At 48.3% G+C, this 23,959-nt stretch overlaps 9 protein-coding genes across 9 annotated transcripts; 6 read left to right on the forward strand and 3 right to left on the reverse strand.

Annotated features, from left to right (window-relative positions):
* Window positions 1–113: 113 nt before the first annotated feature.
* Window positions 114–5,094, forward strand: COCCADRAFT_95983 (uncharacterized protein; the record flags this gene model as incomplete). The annotated part of the gene is made up of 8 exons (XM_007714057.1): window positions 114–225; window positions 277–474; window positions 529–1,729; window positions 1,780–2,455; window positions 2,504–2,595; window positions 2,648–3,218; window positions 3,265–4,377; window positions 4,432–5,094. 8 exons carry the CDS (start codon window positions 114–116, stop codon window positions 5,092–5,094), a joined length of 4,626 nt encoding a protein of 1,541 aa, XP_007712247.1.
* A 945-nt stretch (window positions 5,095–6,039) lies between these two features.
* On the forward strand, window positions 6,040–7,079 carry COCCADRAFT_26236 (uncharacterized protein; the record flags this gene model as incomplete). Its single annotated transcript, XM_007714043.1, has 4 exons — window positions 6,040–6,265; window positions 6,393–6,582; window positions 6,679–6,779; window positions 6,847–7,079. The coding sequence occupies 4 exons, from the start codon at window positions 6,040–6,042 to the stop codon at window positions 7,077–7,079; spliced, it is 750 nt and encodes a 249-aa protein (XP_007712233.1).
* A 563-nt stretch (window positions 7,080–7,642) lies between these two features.
* On the forward strand, window positions 7,643–8,437 carry COCCADRAFT_36732 (uncharacterized protein; the record flags this gene model as incomplete). Its single annotated transcript, XM_007714058.1, has 3 exons — window positions 7,643–7,721; window positions 7,752–7,987; window positions 8,030–8,437. 3 exons carry the CDS (start codon window positions 7,643–7,645, stop codon window positions 8,435–8,437), a joined length of 723 nt encoding a protein of 240 aa, XP_007712248.1.
* Window positions 8,438–9,167: 730 nt separating this feature from the next.
* Window positions 9,168–9,441, forward strand: COCCADRAFT_5007 (uncharacterized protein; the record flags this gene model as incomplete). Its single annotated transcript, XM_007714034.1, has 2 exons — window positions 9,168–9,371; window positions 9,430–9,441. The coding sequence occupies 2 exons, from the start codon at window positions 9,168–9,170 to the stop codon at window positions 9,439–9,441; spliced, it is 216 nt and encodes a 71-aa protein (XP_007712224.1).
* Window positions 9,442–11,292: 1,851 nt separating this feature from the next.
* COCCADRAFT_95978 (uncharacterized protein) lies at window positions 11,293–13,353 on the forward strand (the record flags this gene model as incomplete). The annotated part of the gene is made up of 5 exons (XM_007714059.1): window positions 11,293–11,535; window positions 11,598–11,975; window positions 12,040–12,808; window positions 12,893–13,075; window positions 13,160–13,353. 5 exons carry the CDS (start codon window positions 11,293–11,295, stop codon window positions 13,351–13,353), a joined length of 1,767 nt encoding a protein of 588 aa, XP_007712249.1.
* A 289-nt stretch (window positions 13,354–13,642) lies between these two features.
* Window positions 13,643–14,818, reverse strand: COCCADRAFT_96026 (uncharacterized protein; the record flags this gene model as incomplete). The annotated part of the gene is made up of 3 exons (XM_007714060.1): window positions 13,643–13,768; window positions 13,830–14,673; window positions 14,727–14,818. The coding sequence occupies 3 exons, from the start codon at window positions 14,816–14,818 to the stop codon at window positions 13,643–13,645; spliced, it is 1,062 nt and encodes a 353-aa protein (XP_007712250.1).
* Window positions 14,819–16,059: 1,241 nt separating this feature from the next.
* COCCADRAFT_96003 (uncharacterized protein) lies at window positions 16,060–17,577 on the forward strand (the record flags this gene model as incomplete). Its single annotated transcript, XM_007714061.1, has 2 exons — window positions 16,060–16,131; window positions 16,225–17,577. 2 exons carry the CDS (start codon window positions 16,060–16,062, stop codon window positions 17,575–17,577), a joined length of 1,425 nt encoding a protein of 474 aa, XP_007712251.1.
* Window positions 17,578–19,646: 2,069 nt separating this feature from the next.
* COCCADRAFT_5011 (uncharacterized protein) lies at window positions 19,647–20,249 on the reverse strand (the record flags this gene model as incomplete). Its single annotated transcript, XM_007714035.1, has 2 exons — window positions 19,647–20,088; window positions 20,146–20,249. 2 exons carry the CDS (start codon window positions 20,247–20,249, stop codon window positions 19,647–19,649), a joined length of 546 nt encoding a protein of 181 aa, XP_007712225.1.
* Window positions 20,250–21,774: 1,525 nt separating this feature from the next.
* On the reverse strand, window positions 21,775–23,735 carry COCCADRAFT_96002 (uncharacterized protein; the record flags this gene model as incomplete). Its single annotated transcript, XM_007714062.1, has 4 exons — window positions 21,775–22,686; window positions 22,737–23,159; window positions 23,216–23,405; window positions 23,557–23,735. The coding sequence occupies 4 exons, from the start codon at window positions 23,733–23,735 to the stop codon at window positions 21,775–21,777; spliced, it is 1,704 nt and encodes a 567-aa protein (XP_007712252.1).
* Between the last annotated feature and the right edge of the window lie 224 nt (window positions 23,736–23,959).

Here is a 23,959-nt window from a genome sequence, read left to right on the forward strand (position 1 = left end):
CCAAGGTACAGCCCTCATTTCGCAACGGCATCAATTCCCGCAGAATCCAGCAAGCTTCATTCCGCACAGTAATCCGTTAATTCTCCTTTGTATTTCGGTCGCGTGCGTGTTTCATGAGTGTGGCTGCAAATGATACGCCAACCCTGGGTGCCACAGAGGATGCTTCTAGGCAAACCCCAGTCGAGCCTACGGTGATGGATGGGCTCTCAAGCTCAAAAGTCACGGGTGCGCACACACCCTGGTCGCTTTCATCGTAGCACCGCTTACTCTTTACAGTCGAGTACCATGATCCGTCTGGGGTCTTTGGGTTGATACAAGAAGACTTGGTTGCACACCTTCCTCTTCGCAACTTGCATTGGAAGGCCCCGACACGGCCATTGAGGTCTATAGACTCGCTGCATGTCGACCTTGTGCCTAGCCCAGAGTCAGCACAAGCTACGGGTGCAGCATCATCAGCTGTAGCACCTGGACAAGGTACGCTCAAAAGGACTACAGAAGAGATCTTCAGGGCCCCTAACAAAGAAAAAGAGAGACGTCATCAAATCCCCGGCCTACGCCAAACACCATATCTTAGGATATATCTGTTGAGATGCGATGACTCTGATACCTACAAATCGACTGCACGTAAATTGGTGCGCGAATGGGTCAAGGATCACACGCCGCCTTCTCAGAGTAGCACGGCAACCAACCAGGAAAACCACGATGCATATGAATGGTTGATTCTGCACGTCGTAGTACCCAATACGCCAGCAGCAAGCCAGCCTCGTGGATCTGCCAGTGCGTCGACAGGTGAGAAAGAAAAGACTGGAGCAGCTTCAAGATGGACTCGCGGGACGACCACATTGCTCGAAAAGCTACGTGCCGACTTCAATGTTTCATCCAAGTCAGCACCAGACCGGGTCGCTCAGATACGAGTGCCCAAAGAAAGAGTCCCACCGCATATGCTTCCGCCTGCAGGACCTGCCAGCTCTCCCGCAATCAGTGAAAGCCCTCAAGAGCAAGAACGAGCTTGGCAAGATGTCATATCCAGATTCAAGGTGCTCATTCTTCTTTCATTCGATCTGCGTGTGAGCCAATATGAGGAAGACATTCGGAAGAATGACGCTCAGCGCTCCTTTCCTGGTTGGAACTTTAACACTTTCTTCATCCTCAAGGAGGGCCTTGCGAGAGGCTTTGAGAGTGTAGGGCTGGTGGAAGATGCTTTGCTGGTGTACGATGAGCTCTCGATTGGCCTGGACAGTGTAATCCGTGACCAGGCGACCGAGCAGGCGCAAGGAAGCGTTCTCCTTGGCTATTCTGACGACATTTACCAGAAAGCAGCAGAACTTGCAAAGCAAGAAGGGAAAAATGATGCTGATTCGAACAGTTCTCAACTGGCTATTCACGACGACAGCCCGATCAATGCCCTGAGAAAGGACTATCGTGGTCTCATCCTTGCGAATAATATCTCCGTCTTTGATTTTAGAGTGTATATCTTCGCCCGTCAAATGTCCTTGCTTCTTAGGCTGGGCAACTCAATATCAGCGCGTTCAGATCTTGCAACTAAGCTGCAGATCCGGTCCAAAGCTGGCGTTATTCAACAGTCAACCGATGATAGCGCCATTGGTATGAAATCAGGTGGTCAAGCCCAGGATGCAGAAGATCTCTTCTCACTTGCGGACCTTTGCACGCGTGCGCTGAATTTCATAACATTCGCTGGAAGACTGTTGCGAGATGATTTGATCAATGGGTATGTTCTGAAACATCTACTGCTTTGTTGGTACTAATGCCCACCGCCAGAGCAAAGGCGCATGAGATTACATTTGAGAATCATCTAGTTGAAAACATTGTTCGCTCATGGACGTTCGCTGCATTGGGTCAGGTAATACGCGAGACATCTACTGCTTCTCTTCCATCCGACAGGCCCACTAGAGATGCATCCGCTGGCTCTACAAGCAAGGGCCGTTCCTTTAGCGGTCGCAGCAAGGAGTCAAAGAGCAAGAACTCCGATCCCAAGCTTCCTTCTCGTTCTTCTTCACTGAATCAGGGGCGATCTACCCCCGATATGCCATATTCCCAAACTGCGGCAAATGCTCAGGTGGTGTTTGAGAATGGACAGTATCACGATCGGCCCGCTACAGGGCAATCAGCCACGACTATTTCTGCAAGGAACGGCCTGCAGGAACTGGCTGGCACAAGAGCACAACTTCTTGCAATTCAACGACGGTTGCTCGAGCATGCAGGAAAGGCTCTGGGTTGGAATATCGGATGGAATGCTATTGTTACCTCTCTGACTGCGAAGGAAGAGCTGACGGACGTCAGCCTGGATGAAGAAGAGGAGGCGGAACGTGCGGCAGAGAGGGAGGCTTCCAACACCAAACCAGATTCTGGGCTCGAAAAAGCACGTATTGGTATATCTGCTGTGGCACTACTTACAGCAATTTCATCTCTCGGGCAGTTTCGACAGTTTTACGAGGTATGTGATTTTGTGCAATATTCATCACTATTACTGACCTTGGTTTAGACGCTCAGTGATCTGATTGTGAAGCACTACATGGCTGCAGGCCAGATCAAATCAGCAGAGACGGTGCTCGGCGATTTAGCTGCCCTCAAATTGTAAGTTTGTTGCCACTTGAAGCTATCAATACCTCGTTCTTACATGATATAGCGAGCTGGGTGATTTCGCAGCGGCAGCAACATATTTTGGACGTATGGCTTCGTATTTCGCAACAAGCAGGTGGAACACTGTCGAAGCTACCATGCTTAAGATGCATGCACGCTGTCTAAAGAAACTTAACCGAAAAGACGAATACGTGCGGACAGTACTGGATTTGTTGGCCAAGTCATCGGCGAGTCGAATGGCGTCCAAGAGTTCATCAAAGCGAATCGATGCAACAGGCGACTCTCACGAATGGCTCAACGATGACAACGTGGATACCACTGATGTACTTCACGAGATTGTTGGCTATTCACAACAGTTACCCTACGATGTCACTGTCCAGATGGCCAAGTATTTTAGCGATATTTCCGTTGAACCTTATGTGCGGCATTACGAGGACAAAGATGGGTTCCAGCTACGCCTTCAATTCAGGCATCTCCTTGAGGATGAGATTGAGATTCGAGCAGCCAAGATCAGACTGGTCAGTTCCGTCTCCAACCAAGCCAAGGACGTATGGCTTGAAGAGACTGGTACAATCCAGGTGAAGAAGGGCTTGAACCGCATGTGGATTGGTTGCAACGTAAGTTTCTCGGTGTCGCTTCATAGGGAAGGCTAACGTGTTCTAGGTGAATACCATTGGGCCATACATGGTGGATAGGATCGTCTTGGAAGCAAAACGCATCGTCTTTGTGCACGAACCTTTCCAGAAGACCGAAGCAACAACACCTCTTGGCATCATCACATCTGTATCTGCACACTCGCTCAGAGCAGCCAAGAAAGCCAGGATTCTATGCTTTCCGCGCACTGAAGCTTTCCAAGCTCGCATCTATCTTTCGCATCTGATCCACATCGATAAGCCGCGTCATATTGAGGTCGAATTCTCGAGTGGTTGGAATGCGATAAAGCGTGCAGATATTCGACTAAAGTCTGCTTCTGCAGGACTGCGGCTGCGTACAGCGAATGCAAGCATAGAGGCTGGTGACATTGAACTCGAGGACAACAAGCAAACTCCTGGCGTCATTGCAATTGGAGAAATGGTAACCGGCTCCGCAGCCACCTTGAAAGTACCTTACGACATGGAAACGATCCTCCAGGACCTTACCGTCAAGATTGACGTCGACTATTTTACCGAGAACGGCCAGTTCCAGTACACTTCGTCCTTTGTGATTCCTGTTGAGCTGCCGTTGGACGTCAATGTACATGATCATTTCAAGAGCAAGTCACTGTTCTCGAAATTCAACATCAAGACTGCCAATCACATACCACTGGAACTCTTGGCCGTTTCGTTGGAAGGATCGGAGGAGTTTAATGTCCATGCACCGAAACAACCAAAGGAACCACTGCATGTGTTCCCAAAACAGCCAGTGGCGGTCACGTACAAAGTCATCAAGAAGGCCATGGACGCCGCACAGAAACGAAGAAGTCGGATCAGCACTGCCGGTAGTCTATCTTTATCTGTCGAGTACCGTTGTCTTAATGAGGATGTGTTGGATCGTATGCGAAAGTTGTTTGCGGAGGCTGTCGAGAACAGTCCAATTCACCGCTTGTCTCGTCTCTTGACTGATACTTTTGTCAATCACATCGAGCATAGCATCCTGCCTCAGCAATACGAAAAGACAGCGTTGTTAGGAAGGATCGACCTTGGAGCTTTCGAGGATATGGGATGGGCTGACTGTCTTGAAAGCTTACCTCTTGTCATCCGTGATGATACACAGACGTGGTTGCAAAAGTGGCATGAAGTAAGGACACTGCAAAGAAAATATTGCTCTGCAAATACTAATGTATAATTGTAGAAACATCGAATCGTCTGTCTCGAGACGGATGAATCACCACACACCACACAACGTCCTACAGCTCCACCGTCGCCAAATCCACCGCGGCGCATGGTGATAACAGTATCTATCCCACAAACACACATCCTCCACACCGCCTCTCTCACCCTAAACTCACCATCTACAACCTTCCAATCCCCCATCGCAATTGTCGGCCAACCCCTCATGGCCACTCTCCGCATCTCACACACCCGCCGCTGGGCCTCATCCTCCAGTCTTGTCTCCGCCGCCAACCTCAACGACCCCACCGACCCCATTGACTTCGTTTACACCATTGACGCAAACCCAGAGGTATGGCTCGTCGCCGGCCAGCGCCGCGCTCATTTCACTGCCACCGAAGACCAAGAGCACGAATGGCCGATTGTACTTATACCGCTCAGACCGGGAAACACGCTCTTACCTAACGTGGAGATTCGACCAAGGATCAAGGCAAGGCCTGAAAAGGGGAAGAGTGATACGGACGATGTGGAGATTCTGAACTGTGAGACGGATAATTTGAGCTTTGCGGATGCGGTGGTTGTGGTGCAGGATGTAAGGAGTAGTACTGCGGGTGTGGGGGATATGGGCATGGGGAGTATGAGGGGGGTGGTTTGGTTGGAGAGTAGTGGGTTAGGGGATGCGTGAGTAGTTGGCTAGGTGAAGTTTGTATAAATCAAGTGGTTTATAGAATACACTCTTCTATAGAAAGATTTCTAAGCTAGAGGTCTGAAATCTTTATATAAAGCTCTTATTTAAATCTTTCTACTTTATCTATAACTAGTGTTTTTTGGAATATCTAATCCTAGTAGATTAGAGTATAGCCTACTATTCATTTTAAGATAATTAATCTGATATGGTATACAATAGATAGAGAGAAAAAGGTTAAGTTAGTTATTCATCTTTTATCGCAACCAAAGTTGACTTGAAGTAATGGTAATACGGTCGTCCCCGGTAGAGGGGATGTAGAGTCGCGCTAACTAGCTACGTACAGTAGGCGATAATTAGTCAGAAACTTGACCAAGTCTGGAACGACATGCAGCTGCATATCAGACATGTGGCTGACCCTTTCGGCCGACCTTTGAAGTAGCGCTTATTCCTGTAAAGGGTAGACAGCCTAATTAAAAGAGATGTTGGCAAAAAAAAGAAGGATACTTTGAGGCAGATCTACATCCAATCAAGCCGAAGTATCCGCTTTGGAACTCTCAAGCCTTAAGGTGACGCAATGCCTAAGCGGGGTAAATTGTGAAGCTTCTCCCTTACATTACTAAAGAGCTTGAGTCCTTGCCGGGGCTATGCTTGACTTGGAGTCTCCAACCATACACCCCGTACACTTCCCCGTTTCGCGCGGGTAATTGAACAACCACAAAAACCGCTGCTTGGCGTGATTCTCTTCGACTTTATAGCGCAACTGCGATTGTCGATATATATATATGTATGTTCCTCAAGACCAAACTCTTCAGCAGTGCTTTAAAGGGCACTGAAAATCTGTTGCTATGACGATATACTGCACAATACTTGGAACCACATACTTCTGGGACAAAATACGAATGAAACAGTTGTATCGACGACCGGTTGACGGTGAAGAGTAAGATGGCGAAGCGCAGTTACTCGCAAAAAAAGAAGAAGAAGAAGAAGATGTTGACGACCTTGGGAGAAACTACGCGTAATAAGAGTTCTGGGTCTCGAATTTCTCAATTGCTTATCATTCTATTTTCGCTGCTTATAGGAATGTTGTTAGGATACAAAATACCTACCTCACGCCACGGAGAACCCTATGGATCTTACAATACCGGATTCAAAGAAGAAAAAATCGTCAGTAAGTTGTGGCATTATCCCATTTTCGCTTTTTTTTTGTTTTCAATTTTATTGTCATGAACCCTGACTTTTTTTACGTAAACCCTATTATTCAACAGCACCATCGGAAATGTTTTGAACATGTGCAGACAGTTTTCACAGGAGGCGTGGATTTTTAGCCCCGACGGCGAGGAAATTCTCAAACGGTCGCTTTATGTTGGAGAGCCGTCCGCCCGAAATTGATGAAGCGTGGGATGGCATCATTGGGCGGGGTTACGCATTACTTTTCCAATTTCTGAGAAGGAGGCGATTGGGTTTTGGGGGTAAAGATTATGAGAAGTATAGGGATTATTCACATGCATGGTGGCTGGAGTGGATCGTAAGGTTTCCATAGATATAGACCCGTTTGACAGATTTTACTGACCTTTTATACAGGTTAGATCTCTTCCACTGTCTACACTGCCTGAATCAATTGCGGAAGGCGTTACGACGAGACGTCTATCCCGAGGAAAAGTACCGCGGCATGGTACATCAACGTACGTTTAGCTACGTGATTTTTTTCTTAGCTTTTATACACATACACACTAAATTGTGGACCTTTAGTACAATGCATTGATCATTTACGACAAGTCATCCAGTGCCAAGCGACGTCTGTCATCTCGCCTACCGAATGGCGTGATGGATACGGCCAATACGTTGCCCCGCAACAGGTGCATACCTACCGCAACTTCGAGAAGCTACATGAGTTCTCAAAGGCGAGGTGGAATGGCAGTATTTCTGTACCCAGAGGGAAGAGAGTGCCGCTGCATCCGGAGCGAGTACACTCGTTACCCTGATGATGGCTAGGAAAGCTCCAGGTTCATGTTTCATACATTGCGTTATGGTAGAGGGTATTGCACTGGTTTTGAATGGTTAGCATAGGGAGAGGAAGGCAATCGTCCTCTGTTCTTTATCTTTCTTCTAGCTGTGACATCTTATCGCTTGCTATAACGTTCATGTTTCATATGTCTTTGTGAGGATACCTACTATTAAATATAGTCTTATTACAACTATTATTGCCCGTTGCAAGGCGATTGTCAAGACTAAGCGTCTTATACTTATTTAAATGAGTCTAGGTGCTGTAATAGGGACAAAATTGTTTACTAAGTTCTGATCAAAGATAAGCTTTGAAATAGAGATGGGCAAAAGTAACCGAACAAGGCTCTGAGTTGCAAGACTGGATTGAGTATGCATACTGCCCTCTCAAATAAATAATAAACGAACCGGTTCCAGTATTCGATGAATTAGAGGCCTTCTATTCAAGATCAGATGTTTGTGTTCGTATAAATGCTGCATCAATCGTCTAGTCCTCGACGCTCCTAATTTTCATTATTCCCGCAAATTCATCATAGAAATCAGCATGAGCTTCCTGAAGAAATCAAAATATGCAGTTGTTCGACAAGACGAGAACGACAACATCTATACAATACCGACTCGCTGTATTCCGCCTTCCGCATGCTTACAAGCAGCGTGCATTTTAGCAGGCAATTTCGCATGCAGCACTGAGTCTCTCTTTTTAATACTCCTCAAAACTCCCCGCTACGATATCAGCCATCCAGGCAGTTCCTTCAGTCCTGGTTTCGAGACTGAGTTTCCTCCGGCGAAGTCGTCTATTCAGGAGCAACCAACTATGTTTTATGGAGGTCCACGATGGTACGACAACGGCACTGGATACCGCATCAATAATCCAAATGAACCCACCTATGTCGGACCGCCGAGTCCAGAGATCGATTAAGCATGGGATCAGTTGCCAAAAGGGCGATACTTCGTCGTCACAGAGGAAGAAGCAGAGGAAGCTTTTGGCAAGTCTCATGGGCTCTACTATCACGAGCATCTCGGCTATATGGTTGGATTGGATGTCTTCCATGCATTAAGTTGCGTCGAGCAATTACGAAGAGCGCTTGATCGTGAGCATTATTATAACCGCGAGACAAACGAACGTTACCCAGAGAGAGGCCATCGAGATCATTGCATAGATCATATTCGACAACAACTAATGTGTCATGCTGATTTGACTCCAATACCAGTAATCTGGTATCAATGGTATGGGAGGAGCTTTGTGCAGTCCGACGTGATGCACACCTGTCGTAACTGGAATGCTATTCATGAATTTGTTTCAACTCGTACCACCCGTGCTCACTTTGAGCAAGGTTAGGGGATTTTGAATAGTTTCCAGAATGAAAAATAAAAGTACCTGTAATATCGAAGAAAAAAAGATATAGTTAGGATAAAAGTTTCACTAGACATATTGTTTGCGTTCTTTGATTAACGTTTGCCAACTAGATATGATGCTCATTACAAAATTGAGAGTCAAGACTGAATTGACGTTATCAGGATAAGGAAATGGTTATATATGTTTGATCTTTAAACGAGAGATGGATAGAATTCGTATAACGCTTTTCAGAATAATACACATCGTCTCCTAGACCGAGGAAAGCCGCCGAGGTTCGTTGTTATCGCCAGGGTCTGCAACTTAGATTACAGGAAGTGTGGTACTCAAAAGGGGGTGAAGTGGTTCACAACTACTCATTCAATGCAACATCTTCTAAGCCGGTTCGGAGTTGGGTGAATCTAGAATCAACCACAATTACACATTATACAGTACCAGAAGCAAAAGACGTCTTGTTCCAGGGAAACTCAACGCTTTCCTAGGAGATGGATGACGCGCAGCACCACATGAACCCAGTAAAGGCTGGGAATCAGGCCCTTGAGGAGACTTATGCCCTTTCAAAGAATAAAGTTTGGCACTTTGAAATGACCTGCTGAGAGCTGTACCTGGAAGAAAAAGCTATAAGTAGACCCCGAACAACACCCAGCATCATGTCACCATCAGCAACAGTTTCATACAATACTATCAAGCCAAACCAACGATCAATTCATCCAAAATGAGGTTCTCACTTGCTCTTATCGTAACAACATTCGTTGCATTTGTTGCCGCTGCACCACCAGCTCATGTCAATGCTTTGACACTCAAGTCCCGCCAGGACTGCTCCCAGCTCTGCAGGGAGGAAAACTTTTGCTGCACTTGCCCAGGCGGCGGTGGCTGCTACGAATGCGCTGAAGGAAACGATTCCTCTTGCGCTCAGCCTGTACGTCGTTATGCAGGCATACACTTTGGGAAATTTCAAAAGCTGACCTAGAACATAGTTTGGAGAGTAGACTACTTAGGTCAGCCTTTATTCTCTATCCATTCCTATAACATCAAGGTAAGACCTAATATTCTATTTACTTCTGCGTCCTACTTATAATATACGGTTAGTATATACAGAGACAAATTGAACATATATTTTACTTAAGGATTATTAGCATGAGGTTCTTGGGAATATGAACTTTTGAAATAGCTATAGCATAGTCAATAAATATCCATAGCTTTCTTACAAAACTATGCCTAAAACCTTTCTGCCAACTGTGCAACACTTAACATTCTAGCGCACTCGTAACCCATAAAAGATTTGCGAGCATATTGAGATCTAGGATAAGGCCAAGTTATCTTAATTATATGAAGCACCCTGGTATTAGCCCATAATCCCTCCTAGTCCGCGTTGCTTCACCGTTATCCCAATTAGCGTACACCTTATTAGACCACGGATATGGACTTCAATCACTATAACGCTATGTCAGAGTATAAGTATCAATCGTATGTTAAGGTACTGTAATAGACAGCTATCTAGTATCGTCTTGTATCTGAGCAAGTATATGATGTGAATGCGACAGGCTTTGCCATCGGGGTACCACGTAGATCAAAGCGCATCTTCTCTAGGTTTCAGTACGAGAGCGACACCACTGCCTCGTTACCATAATCTTTTGTTCTTTTGTTCTGAAATAAGAGCGTCATTATGTCGCCCCAGAATCATACGCAGTGTTGGAATGATAAGGCAGTGCACCGCCAGTCTTGATAGTGTCGACACACACACACACGGGGGTTATTCTGTATCAAGCGCGCACTAAGCACACTCCCACTATCTAGCTGGCAGTATTCGCAAGCATGCGCACAGCGCTGGAAAAAAATGAACTTGCTTCTGTCCTCATGTGTGAGCCTCGGCTTTATATATGTGCAACTATCGTAGTATTAATAGATAGACTAGTCTATGACCAGCCTAACCTAGGTCACATAGAGCTTTAGCTATGCGGTATTATGGGTGGTAGTTCGTCTCACATAATCACATGACCATATATAAGAGAGAAGGAGTGCCCCGTAGAATAAACCTTGTGTGGGTATCTATGATAGTTTGGTGAACAAACCAAGGTACTTGATGTTATTATGTAACTTCCAGAGCTCCTGCCGGTCGGCCCGAAAAGCAGCATCTGTACTCTCAAAACGTTCCACCGCATGTCTTTCCATCTTGTACTTCTTTTCCCGCACACCCACAACCACGCAACCACGCCACCTTGTCACCGCCTCAATGGCAGAGATTCAGATTAATGCCGCGGATGTGCATTGGCTATAGCTCATTGCATCTCATGACCTTCTAGGCCGTTTAACCTTTTCTTACTGACGGGATATCCGGATAGTTCCTGCTCATGCATTTATACACATGCACGCCAAAATTTGGCCGTGTAAACACCGAAAGCATAACGCTCATTCAGGTCTGTATCCTCCGTCATAGGAGTCCTAGCGCTGCCGCCATTGCCCAACCAGCTTCTATACCTTATCTCTGCCCAACATAGTTTACTCTTATTAGCCGGTAAGGAGCTTTGTCATCAGTAGTGAGAGTACCAGGTTTATTTGTGTTGACATGTGGGAATGTAAGGTTATTGCTAGGGTATTGCATCGCTGGCTAGACTTATTGAGGCAAGGACCAACCACTTTCCTTTGTCGTAGGACCGGACCTCCTATGGGAACTCTCGGATCAAGGTCAAAGTAGTTCATGGGTTCATGCACATGCAGGGAAAGACAGGAGGATGCGCCAAGGGTAGGACAAGCCTGTCAAGCCTTGCTTCCAAGGGAGCTTAAATACACCGTGGTGCGTCCTACTCTCTCTACTATTGCTGTCCAGTTCTTCAGGCACAATGTTTGCCAAGTCAGTAGCCACACCGCTATTGGCACTCTCTTTGCTCGCATCACACGCTGCTGCCGTGCCGAAGGGTGCTTGGGAAAAGCGCAGTGAGCATGTCCTGCTGCCCAGGGATGACCATGGCTACAAGATTGCTACTGCGCCCAACAATGTCACGATCCGATACAAGAACCCTGGTATCTGCGAAACAACACCTGGCGTAGAGAGTTATGCTGGATATGTGGATCTTGCACCTAATGTATGTTACCAGGTGCTTTGGTTTTGGTATAGATACCTTCTTTCCCACTAACAACTATATAGGTCCACATCTTCTTCTGGTTCTTTGAATCCCGTAGAGATCCTGCTTCCGACCCGGTCACTCTGTGGTTGAATGGCGGTCCTGGATCCGATTCCCTTATTGGGCTCTTCCAGGAAAATGGACCTTGCATGATTGATGACAATATCACGGCTGTGTATAACCCATATAGCTGGAATAATATCTCTAACATGCTGTACATTTCACAGCCGGTCGGCACAGGCTTCAGCTACCAAGCAGAGGGTGTTGGCGCTTTCAACGATTTCACGGGAGATTTTATTCCCAACGTTACTGACTCTGATTCTTCTGGGGTCTGGCCAGTTTTGGATCCATTGAACCGGGGCACGGTTGATACGACTGATCTTGCAGCAGTAGGAGTATGGGTAAGTATTTTTGAACACGTCCTTTTCTCACCGTACTATCTAGCTAACGACACATCGTACACAGCACGTTTTGCAAGCGCTCTTCGCCACCATCCCAAAGTTCGATGCCAAAATCGGTCCTGTAAACGCATCACGAGAATTCAATTTCGCCACCGAATCCTACGGCGGCCACTACGGTCCCACCTTCTACCGTTACTTTGACGATCAAAACCAAAAGATCCAAAATGGAAGCATGCCGGGCTACGAAATCAACTTCAACAGTCTGAGTCTCATCAATGCCCTCATCGACGTAGAGGTGCAAGCAGACTGGTACCCGGAATTCGCCGTCAACAACACATACGGCATCAAAGCCTACAACGACACGGTCTACTCGTACGCCAAATTCGCAAACAACATGTTTGGCGGTTGCCGCTACAAGATTGGTCAATGCCGCATCGCAGCGGGCACAAATGGGTCGTACTTCGATCCCGCTGCGCGCATCACAACTGCAGATTTGTTGCCTGGCGTCAAGGCATTTTGCGCCGAATCAGCAAACATGTGTCGCGATAATGTTGAAGGGCCATACTACTACTATAGCGGCCGCGGCACGTACGATATCCGTCACCCGACCGCAGATCCAACGCCGCCCGATAACTTTCAAAATTATCTGAACGATCCAAAGGTGCAAGAGGCACTTGGCGTGACTGTGAATTATACCTTGTCAAACTCGAACATCTATTATGCTTTCCAGAGTAGTGGAGATTGGGTGTTTCCGAATTACAGGCTCGATTTGGAGTATCTGCTTAATCACGATGTGCGGGTTAGCTTGGCGTATGGGGATGCTGATTATATCTGTGGGTTTTCTATCTCTTCATCCTCTCCTTTCCTCACCTCCCCGCTGTACTCGAGGATGGATGTGCTGACGAGTAATACTGCAGGCAACTGGTTTGGTGGTCAGGCTATTAGTTTGGCACTGGAATACACGCATAGCCAACAGTTCCGCGCTGCGGGATACGAGCCCATGACTGTCGACGGTACAGAGTACGGTGAGGTCCGTCAATATGGTAATTTCAGCTTTGCTCGTATCTACGAGTCCGGGCATGAGATTCCTTATTACCAGCGTAAGTTTGGCCCTCCTTGTATAGTTTTCCAGCACAGGAATTTTGAGATGCAATGATGGGCTAACCTTGATTACTTGCTTATAGCCATCGCAGCCCTGGCCTATTTCAACCGCACCATTAACCACTTCGATATCGCTACGGGCCAGAAACCAGTTACAGCCAATCTGACGTCTTCGGGCCCTGCAAACGCAACGCACACGAATTCTTTTGTTCCGTTGACGTCGTCACAATCGTATCCCTTTCCTCAACCGTTTCCTACTCCTGCGCCGAGGTCCTAGTTGAGTGTGCTCTACACGTATGTTTAGCTAAGCCGGGTCTCGGAGAGCACGAGAAGTGTTTTTTTTTCTCGAGGGAACACATCTAATGATAGTAATGTGAAATGACAATGCAATATTGCTGTGAATTTGCTGGCATGTTTGAATGTGACAATCACGCTTGGAGGCAATTAATATGAAGACTGTTAATATTCCGTTGGGAGCTACCCTATCATATGGCTCGTCATGTCCACGCCAAACGCCATGCTAAATGTCGAATAAACATTGCTACAAACTTTTTATCATTTCATTTTCATTTGGTAGGCAGGGCAAATAATTGAGGCTGCATATTAATCTTGCACAAGCGGGCAACGCAGCCAGAAAGCTGCAGGAGCGTCTGAACGCCCTCGAGGATGCGCATATGTGTGAAGCCGATTTCCTACGTGCTGTTAGAATTTTGTTTTCTTTCTGGAGACGGATTAGAAAGCGAGACTACGCACCTTGATAAACTCGAGCTTCGCATGCTCACTCAACGTATCAATCGTCTTGGTAACCTTGAACATGGTACTAATAATATCATGGCATGAATACCCTAAATCCCAAAGCTCCTTCAGCGACGCCAGCGCATCGTCAATACGCTGCTCGTGGCACGCCTTGATCATCGATTGCACCTTGATGGGATGCGGGCTATCCACGACCTTGAAGACATTATCGCCGTTGACGAAGCCAAAGCCGGCAAAAGTCGATTGCAGATTATTTATTGCCTGACGCATATCTCCCTCTGCAGAAAACACAAGTGCGGCGATACCGTCGTCCGAGTACTTGACGTCTTCAGCCTCGCAGATTTGCATGATGCGGCGGACGACCTGGGCGTCTGTGAGGCGGGCGTAGCGGAGGATGGCGCAGCGGGATTGGAGGGGCTCGATGATCTTGTTGGACTGGTTGCAGGCGAAAGCGAAGCGGGTAGTTGCGCTGTAGATTTCCATGGTGCGTCGGAGGGCTTGCTGGGCGCCACTTGTCATGCTGTCTGCCTCGTCGAGGATAACGAGCTTTTGTCTGCCCGGGGGGAGGGTGACTTTTTTCTGGGCGAAGCCCTTGATGCGGTTGCGGACGACATCGATGCCACGCTCGTCTGAGGCGTTGAGTTCGAGGACGGCTTCCTTGTAGGCGTCGCCGAGGAGTTGGCGGGCGAGGCAGAGGATGGAGGTTGTTTTGCCGATACCTGGCATGCCGGATATGATCATGTGTGGCATGTTGCCATCTTTTGCGATGATCTTGAGGCGCTCAATGGTCTCGGTGTTGCCGACGACATCGTCGAGGTAGACGGGACGGTACTTTTCTACCCTGGACAAGTGTCAGTGTATATGGCCAGGGCGGCAATTGGGATAGTCAATTACCATGGCAGCTCGTAGTTTGCACCTCCAGCAGCATTGGGGTTGGGCTTGACAGTGTTGCTGGCAGCGGCCTTTGACGACTCGGCTTTGGACATTTTGGGACGTGGATATCGGACGTGGAGGGGTGACGCGGGAGACGCGACGGTCTGCAGACGCGCTTTCACGGGCCTACCGTTTTGGGACTAGTCGTCACGTGCACAATAGGCCCGAAATGCATCTCGACCTACACCTCGCTCGACCTTGCGGCAGACGGCGGATGCTTCAATACAAAGCTGGAATAGTCGTCGTCGTCAGTCATTAACCGCTCAGCCACGGTGGAAAATGACGCGCAATCATGTGGACAAAAGGATAGGTTCACAGAATCCGGCTGTGGCGCCTCGACGCCACCCCCATGGTTGCCGCCCACGCGTGCCGGAGAATAGATTTGCGCGTGGATGTTGTTTCAAGCTCAAACGTCTTGGGAACGACGACGGTGCGGGATTTACTATCTTTGGGCAACGTGGATGCGAGAAAACGGGTGCGGATGTACCTGATTCCGGGGGCGCATTTTGGGAGGCCGGGGATAAGCAAACTGCGCAGTCGGTAGGCTTCGGATGGTTCAGGGACGGCGCCAAATGGACACCTGCACCTGCCCACTGACGTATGAGGCTTGTCGAGGTAGCACACGCCCTGCACCCACTCACCACACACTGTATCCTGATCCCCGCCCGAATGCCTCAAACTTTCATGTGGCATCATCTCTCGCTACCTTGTCTCTGTCAGCAGCGTGCAGGCACAGGGTTGCGAGGCGGCTCTCGATGGATCGGCACAACCATGGCTGATGGCTGATGGCTGAGGATGATGGCTGTAGTACACACTGTACACCAACAAGGGCACCGCCACACTGTTCTTCTCTGAGAACAATTCATCCATCGGCTGCTCGTATCTTGAAATGGCCTGGCCGCTCGGGCGGTTACGTGGGCAGCAGTAGTACGTAAGGCTGCTGAATCCGTAACACATCTAGACTTGACCTCATCATACACGCGTCGTCATCACCCCGGGCTCTAACGCCCCCCTGCGGCGTCAAAACCTCGACAGCCCGCGCGCTTCTGCTTCACCTTGCCTGTGTTTCTGCTTGCTATTCACTTTTTAACTGCCCGGCCACCCCCTGTTTCCCCCGCTTCAAGCCTGCCACTGCCTTTGAATTGCATTCTGCGCCTCAGCAGCCCGAAACGCCCTCCAAAGCCGCCGCCCACTCTTTGCGCATCAAATCTCACTCAGCCACACCAGGGGTCCTCCCCTCTCGTGGTATAGATTGGCAGAGTCCTCGGGCATTAAACTTTCAGAAAACATCATCATGAAATCTTCGTTGTTACTCTCGGCAACTTTAGTGTCAGCTGCGGCGGCATTAGAGTTCGTCCCACGAGAGGTAGGTGCCACTCTTATCTACCCCGGCTTTCAGCCTTGCGAAGCGAATCCTCCCGCACCGACGCAAACATGTTCGCTCACACGCCCATGACAGAATCCCAAAGTAGTCCTGCTCGATACCCAGCGCCGCAATGTCATTAATCCAGTCGCGCACGACCGGTTACGAAGACGCCAAAATACCGTTCAAGAGACGCTCGATAACCTCGAAACTCTATACTTCGCAAACGCAAGTTTAGGCACTCCACCGCAGAAGTTCCGACTACACATCGATACCGGTAGCAGCGATCTTTGGGTCAACGCGGTCAACTCAAATCTCTGTATGCAAGGCGGGAATCAGTGCGGAGCATCAGGCACATACAACGCAAACGAATCGTCTACATACAAATATGTCAATAGCGTCTTCAACATTTCCTACGTAGACGGATCAGGCGCATCGGGAGATTATGCCACGGATACGTTTCGTTTCGGAGGCAAGACATTGAAGGACTTGCAATTTGGTATTGGCTACGTATCGAGCTCGACAGAAGGCATTCTCGGTATCGGATATCCCATCAACGAGGTCGCCGTAGGCCGCGCTGGCTTGGACCCTTACCCCAACTTGCCTGAAAAACTCCGAGATGACGGCGCCATCAATTCCATGGCTTATTCGCTATGGCTGAACGACTTGGACGCTTCAACTGGAAGCATTCTGTTTGGTGGCGTGGATACCGAAAAATTCAGTGGCCAACTGCAGACGCTGCCCATCATTCCCGAACGGGGCCAGTTTGCCGAGTTCGTCGTTGCTTTGACCGGAATGGGAGAGAACGGTAACGATGGTTCTCTTTTCAAGGACGAAAACGTGCCTGTCTTACTCGACTCTGGCTCGTCCTTGATGTACCTACCTGATCAGGTTGCCAATGCGCTGTACCAAACCTATAACGCCCAGTACGACTCCTCGCAGGGTGCTGCCTTTGTCAACTGCGACCTGGCCAACAGACAAGGCTCGGTCGACTTTAATTTCTCCGGCGTCAAAATCTCTGTTCCCCTCAACGAACTCGTTGTACTTGCCGCCGTCAGCCGCGGGCGGCCCATTTGCATCTTCGGAGTTGGCCCAGCCGGCGATTCCCTAGCCGTCCTTGGAGACACCTTCCTACGCTCCGCATATGTCGTCTACGATATCGAGAACAACGAAATCTCCCTCGCCCAAACAAACTTCAATGCGACTGCGTCAAACATTCAGGAAATCAAAAAGGGCGCTGATGGCGTTCCCAACGCCCAGGTTGTTCCTAATGCGGTGTCTACGGCTGCAATCGGCACTGGTGGGCCTAGGGTTAACGGCCCCAGCATCACCGGTACAGTTTTCCAGTCTCCCAGTGGTGCTGCTCCACCAGCCGCAACCGCAAACCCATGGATCAGCGGTGCTGCCATCGCCGGTGCCGGTATCATGATGGGCTTCAATGGGTTTTAAAACCTGCTTGTCCCCACAATCCTTTTTTTCATCATTATCATTTTGGTCGTACAACAAAGTCATTCATTGGCATATGCATCAAACCCGTCATTGCAAATGGAAAAAAAGGACGTTGCTGCATTTTCTGCGTTTTTGGGTTGTAAAGGAAAGGCTAGCATATATTCCCCCCACATCTTGGTTTTTGTACTTGTTGTTTTTAAAGCGAGTGTGTCGACCTGCTTGGGACGGGTTGCACATAGATATGATTATGAATGTGATGATTATCTTTGTTTCTTATTACGACGTGTCTGTTTGCTACTACTCTACTTGTGACGTTCGCTTCCTCGGTGTAGATTGGTGGCTGATTAAATCCATATTAGCTTTAAAGGGCTTGGCTTTTTTTTGCTTTGACTCTACGGCCAGGGATATTTACTGGTTCGACACGGAATCATCTAGGGAAATAACCTTGTACCATGCGCTACTTTCGCTGAGCTTTTACCACGCTGGTCATTTCTGTTGCAAGCAATCCTACTGCTTTACTGTTGCAATAGAGTGAATGAACGAGGGTGAAGTTGAGGATATAGAGAGGTTGTGTAAAATATCTCCTTTTTTTTTCAAGAAGTGCCTGGTCGCTTTGGAAACTGTTATATTTTTCCATGAATACCTGTGCTATAAGAGCTTGTCTAGTTTTGGCGGTTCCATCGTATCTTGACTGTAGGCTATCTTCCTCTTGTCCTTGTAGTTAGCAGTCTTACAAATACTAGGAGAAGATATTATCTCTCTCTCTCTTTATACACAGATCAAAGTCAAGAGACTTGAGGTATAGGTACTAACTTGGGAGCTGGAGCAGCGAATACACACACACACACACACACACACACACACACACACCACATGCATGCAAAAATACTACTATATGGTCCCTTACTCCAGCCCAAAAAAAGTTACACAGTCTATTCCGACTAGATACTATTAAACAAGCTAGTTTTTATCTAAACTGTATCACTCGTTCCACGCCTGACATTCCCATGTGGGCATTCGTACATCTGCTATCAGTGATATGAGTAAGCTGACACAGAAAACAACCCTAAATTGTTTCACACGGCCCGATAGATGATCAACGAGTCTGTGAACGATACGAAAAGAATCTGATGATAAAAGAGCGGATCTTGGTGATCGGTAGTTCCCCCAGATACGTAATTACGATGGACGAATTCTTGTGCACAAGATGGGTTGTCGAGACTAGGAGTATCCGGATAGTGGTGAAGGGGGGTACATAACAAGGATTACTTGTCAGATACAGGGCTTCCTAGTACCAGAAACAATATGTGGGAAATCAAAGATGCTTAAGCTAATAACAGATTAGTCGAAAGATTGCGGAGTAAATTGCTATCTCGTATCTTACTTTTTTACCAGTAGATTACACAGCTGTTATGTTGTACCGGACTAATATAGCTACAATACAGTTACTACCATGAACTTTAGAGCGCCCAACAACTACTGAGACTACTGGTATAAAACGCGAAATTCTTGGTTGAAGTAATAGATCGATATGCCGATGTTGTGGTACTACGGACAGCCCTGCATAAGCTTGCTGACACTGATTTCCTTGCCCAGCCTAGTTGCCGCCTACACCCTTGTACTGTTTGGGATTGCGTCATGCATCGGATGTAAGACTGGCTCTAATCCAGGGGTTTCTTTAATTTGTATGTTTACTTTAACTGTACTTTTGTATATATTTCGCTGCTAACTCTATTGCTATTTTCCCAGTCACATTTTTGGAAACGAAGATGCGAATACCCCGAATGAGTATAGTTTGATTAGACCAAACTACCCTGAAGAAATTCGTGCAAAGATTGCCAAAACACAACATGGCAACAAATTCCCATGAGTGGGAAACCCAACAGCAGTGTACTATTTTCCATTGTCACTGACCACGTGCCCGATCAGTCCAAGAAATATTCATAATACCCATAATCATCATCTATGTACAAAAACGACTGGCAAGCTCCAATCAAAAAACCCATTCCAAATTATGCATATAGGGGCTCATTGAATCTCAGCCCGGGTGAAAGCATTTACACAAACGCTTACAGGAAGTAAGCCGCAGCACCTATGAGAGCGACAACCTGGCCAGCACCGATGTGGGAGGCAGCGTTACCAGTCTGCTGGGGAGCTTGGCTGGCAGACGATGCGGCAGATGCGGCGCCAGAAGTGGCACCAGAAGTAGTGGTGGTACCAGAGACGGCCGCAGCAGGGGGAGCGGTTGGCTCTGCGACACCAGAGGGGCAGTGCCAGTGGTCGCCGTGGGGCTCGCATGTGCTGGCGGTAGCCACGTGGTCGTCATCATCGTGATCATCGTCGTCATGGGAGTGAGTTGAAGAAGGAGTGACGAGGACGGATCCAGAAGAAGTCCTGGAGGCAATGGCAGACGCAGGAGTCGAGTCCTCGGCGGCTTCCGCAGCGGAGAAGCTGGCGAGCTGCTCGGGGGTGGGAGGAGTAGTGGGTTCTGGGACGCCGTCGGCGCAGTGCCTTTGTGGAGTTAGCTTTTCTTTTCGTTACTGGGGATTATGAGAGGAATCTGTTTACCAGTGGTCACCGTGGGGTTCGCAGTCACTGGAGGGAGCAGAGACGGTGTCTTGAGCGACGACTGCCACGGCCGCAGCGAGGAGAAGGGTAATTGAGAATCTCATATTGACTGTATAGTAGCGACTGGGATTGATTTGTCGAGTTGAGCTTGTATGTCTAACGAAAAATGTATAAAGCAACTCGAGGCCAGCTGTTTCGTACAAGGTAGTAAAGAGAGAAGAAACAATCCAGCACTCATTGATCGAAAGTTTTATATCCTCTCTGTCGGGTGGCCTATACACATGCATGCCTGGGCGCAGAGCCAAGGCGGCGAATTGCCTTGGCGAAGGACATCGGGGTACTCAAGTTCCGTAAAAACTGTACAAAACTTGCTCTACAGGGTTACTGGCTGGCGGAATGCCGCACTGAATAGGCTGATTTACCGAGTGTGACGCTGTGGTACCATGGCGGAGGCTGTTGGGGTCGTCTTGTTGCTTGGCGTGTGGGATGAGGCGGTGGATGAGTGGAGGTGGTGTCGACAGGAAATGAAAGCCGACCGTGCAGTCGGGAGGAAACGTAGGAAAAAACTGGGGGCAGCTGAGGCAAGATCTGATAATTGGAGAAATCAGTAAAAGAGCTGTATAGCTGGGCCTCCGGCATGGTCGATTGAATGTCACTGAACACTTGGCGCACATAGCAATGGTACTGAACACTCAGTAAAACCATAATGGAGTGTTAGCTTGCAGATAGTACCTAGGGAAACTGGAAAGCTAACGCAGGTACCGCCGACAAACCATCGTTGTGCTCGCTTTCTGATCAATCAGCAGCCTGCCCGTGGTCAGTTCTGCATGAGTAGTTACCACAATCGATAGGTTTATGTTACTTTGTTCTTGACATGGATTATGATTATCGGAAACCGGGTCTTTACTGCAAGTGTTAATATCAATGTAGGTCCGACTTGATCTCCGTATTCCTGACACTTTGGTCTTGGATTAGGTCCACGCTATAACACTTTAGGATATCATGGTGCATTGATGCTGGCAGTCTAACAGGTTGAGGGAAAGAAAAGGCTTCAAACTACGTTTGGGAAGTTTCAGTGAACCTGCTTTTATTTTAGTGAATTGGACACTTTAACATGGGGTCTCATCTAAAGAAGTGAACGTAAGCGCGTCCCGTGTCATCTAAGAGGTTGGCTAGTGATCTGATAGGCGCGATAGCTGGGTAAAGATAAGAACAGCTTAGAAGCTTACATCCCCCAAGTTCCTAAAATAATACGGGGCAAAGTTACGACTAGCTAGGGCCACCAGGGCACGATATTTCATGTATATGGGGTACAAGGATATTCCACTCATACCTAATAAGGCTTAGCATGAGATAGTCTCGATACATACTGTACTTCTGTGCTTCTTCTTTGGGGTTCCGGTCATCATGATTAGAGTTGATATCAAGACGAAAAAACCCCTCTAGTCAATCAAAGTTCTCAAGATAAATTCGACATAAAATCTTCGTAGTATTTTGCAATAGCCTCTCTATGCTTACTTTTCGTGTAATTACAAAGTGAGTAAATGTTTTTTTAAACGCCATATCATAGAATCTACGCTCCAAATAAGAAGAAAAGTAGCGTTTTTTTCTTTCGCGCCCGCGCGTAACTTAATGCAAACCGCTCTCACCTGTCTCAGCCATGTACTTTTGGCAATCGACCATGATTTTCACCATTTGTGAAACCTGCTCTAGGCGGCCAATGACTACCTTGTTGCCCTCGACAAAGCCGTAGCAGTGGTACTTGATACCCGTCTTTGCCGAGAACTCGCGGACCAGCTCTTGGCCTCTGCGAAGGTTGTGGCGTGGAACACGGGGAAAGAGATGGTGGACAGCTTGGAACTGCAGGCCGCCGTGGAACCAGTCGAGCCATTGCGGGCATTCAACATCCATGGTAGTACGCATTTGGCGTTGCGGGAAAGACTCGGTGGGGCCAAGATCGGAGGTGGGCATTCCCCAGTGGGAGAGGGTAATTTGGACGTGGAGAACCATGGTGACGAGGTGCGAGATCAGGACAAAGCCAATGCGGATTGGCCATGTGGGGAGTGTCACCCAGACAAGGAGGTAGCCGAAGAGATACCAGTAACAGCACATGAAGACAAGCTCGACGTGGCGCGTCCACCAAGCTGCACCTAGTTGAGCCGCGCGAGGTGAGCAGAGATGCAGCCAGCCGAGGAAGTACAAGTTGAATCGTGCCAATCCCATGATCGGGTAGTAGAGGTACTTTTGGTAGGGAACCAAGAAATCGCATGCGGCATCCCATACAAACTGGAAGTTGTAGAAGGAGGACAGGATGGACTTCATGTAGGTAGGCGATGTGGAGAACAGAGGGATGTTCTGGATATCCGGGTCGTGCTCCGGCATGTTGGTAATGAGATGGTGTACGTTGTGGCTGGATTTCCACCAGCCGATACTGAGGCCGCAGCAAAAGTCTGCGATGAAAGCACCGATGAGCGTATCGGCAACGAAGTTTCCTGTGATTCCGCGGTGACCGGCGTCATGTGCTGTGAACATGATTTGTTGCTGCAAATGGATTAGCATTTACTGGCATTGTGAAAGAGTTGTGGTCATACCCAGAATAGACCCAGGAAGATGGCTGATGTCAGGTACCACTTGATGTACAATAGGCCGGCAAAAGCGGCGAAAAGGAAAGCGTATCGTATCGACTCTTTGGCATATTCGGAATAACGACATTGGTAGAGGCCTTCGTCCTTGATCTGTTGATGCAAAATGCGGTAGTCTTCGATGATGGCTTTTTGCGTCTCGACGTCGAGCGAAGGGTTCTCGCGGATGCCCTCTTCTATTTCTAGCTTTTCTTGCTCAGTGGCATATTGCTCGCGGTGTCTCCTCTTCTCTTCCTCGGCAGTGATGGTCAATGTTTCGGCATCATCTTCGATTAATGAAATCTTTTCCGGGTCGCTTGCAGGCCTGCTGCTTGGCCTGAATACACAAGTGTCTGATTTTCCGATCAATTTTTTGCTAATGATAGCGGCAGCCTTTGTTGCCTGTTAGTCTGGCTCGATGTATGATTGTGGATAGAAAGTAGACTCACCGATCCCAAGTCGACGCTTTTACCGCGTCGTTGCCTCTCAGCCTCAGGAACGGCACCCACTCGTTTCTTCTCTTCCAGATTCTTGTAGTAGTTGGGCGAGCGAATTGGAGGCTCGAGGTTGGCCCAAGGCAGCTGGACGCGACCAATGCGGTGCTTTGTCATCATGAACAGCGCCCTATTGGAGTGGTAGCTGGCGTCAAGTCAGCCTATGATCGACGCCGAGATGCTTACACAACCCTTCCGCAGCCATCCGGGCACATGGTGTGACCGGACCATCGGCAATAGTTGTATCCGATGGGACTATGGTTGGTATATATTAGGACGTCTTCTGCACTACATACATGTTGATCTCATCGGTCGCATCTCTGCCCACCATGTGCAGGATGGCGAGACGACCACCCGGATGCTTGTCAATCCATTCTCCTAGATTCAGGACGTAGCCCTCGTGAATTACAATCGGTTCGCCTTGGGCAATTTGTCGCTCGATTTCCGCCGGGGCAATGATCCTGTGTCGCGACATTTTTTCTTCTTCTTCTTTGGCGCTGGTTGGGGACAGTAAGAGTTGGCGGGTGTACTAATCCGTGGGACAGCAGGATATATACTGACACGGCAGACCGACTATCCTTCTGCAAAACCAAGGAGAGAGTCAAAGCCTTTAGGGAGACATCCCGTCCGCGCCGTGTGCACGGGGCATGGCCCTGGCAGCTTCTGGAGCGTTTCCATCCGAAGGGGGCTGAGTTGCGG

The sequence above is a fragment of the Bipolaris zeicola genome (genome assembly GCF_000523435.1).
Source record: "Bipolaris zeicola 26-R-13 unplaced genomic scaffold scaffold_73, whole genome shotgun sequence".
In the NCBI taxonomy this organism is placed as follows: domain Eukaryota; kingdom Fungi; phylum Ascomycota; class Dothideomycetes; order Pleosporales; family Pleosporaceae; genus Bipolaris; species Bipolaris zeicola.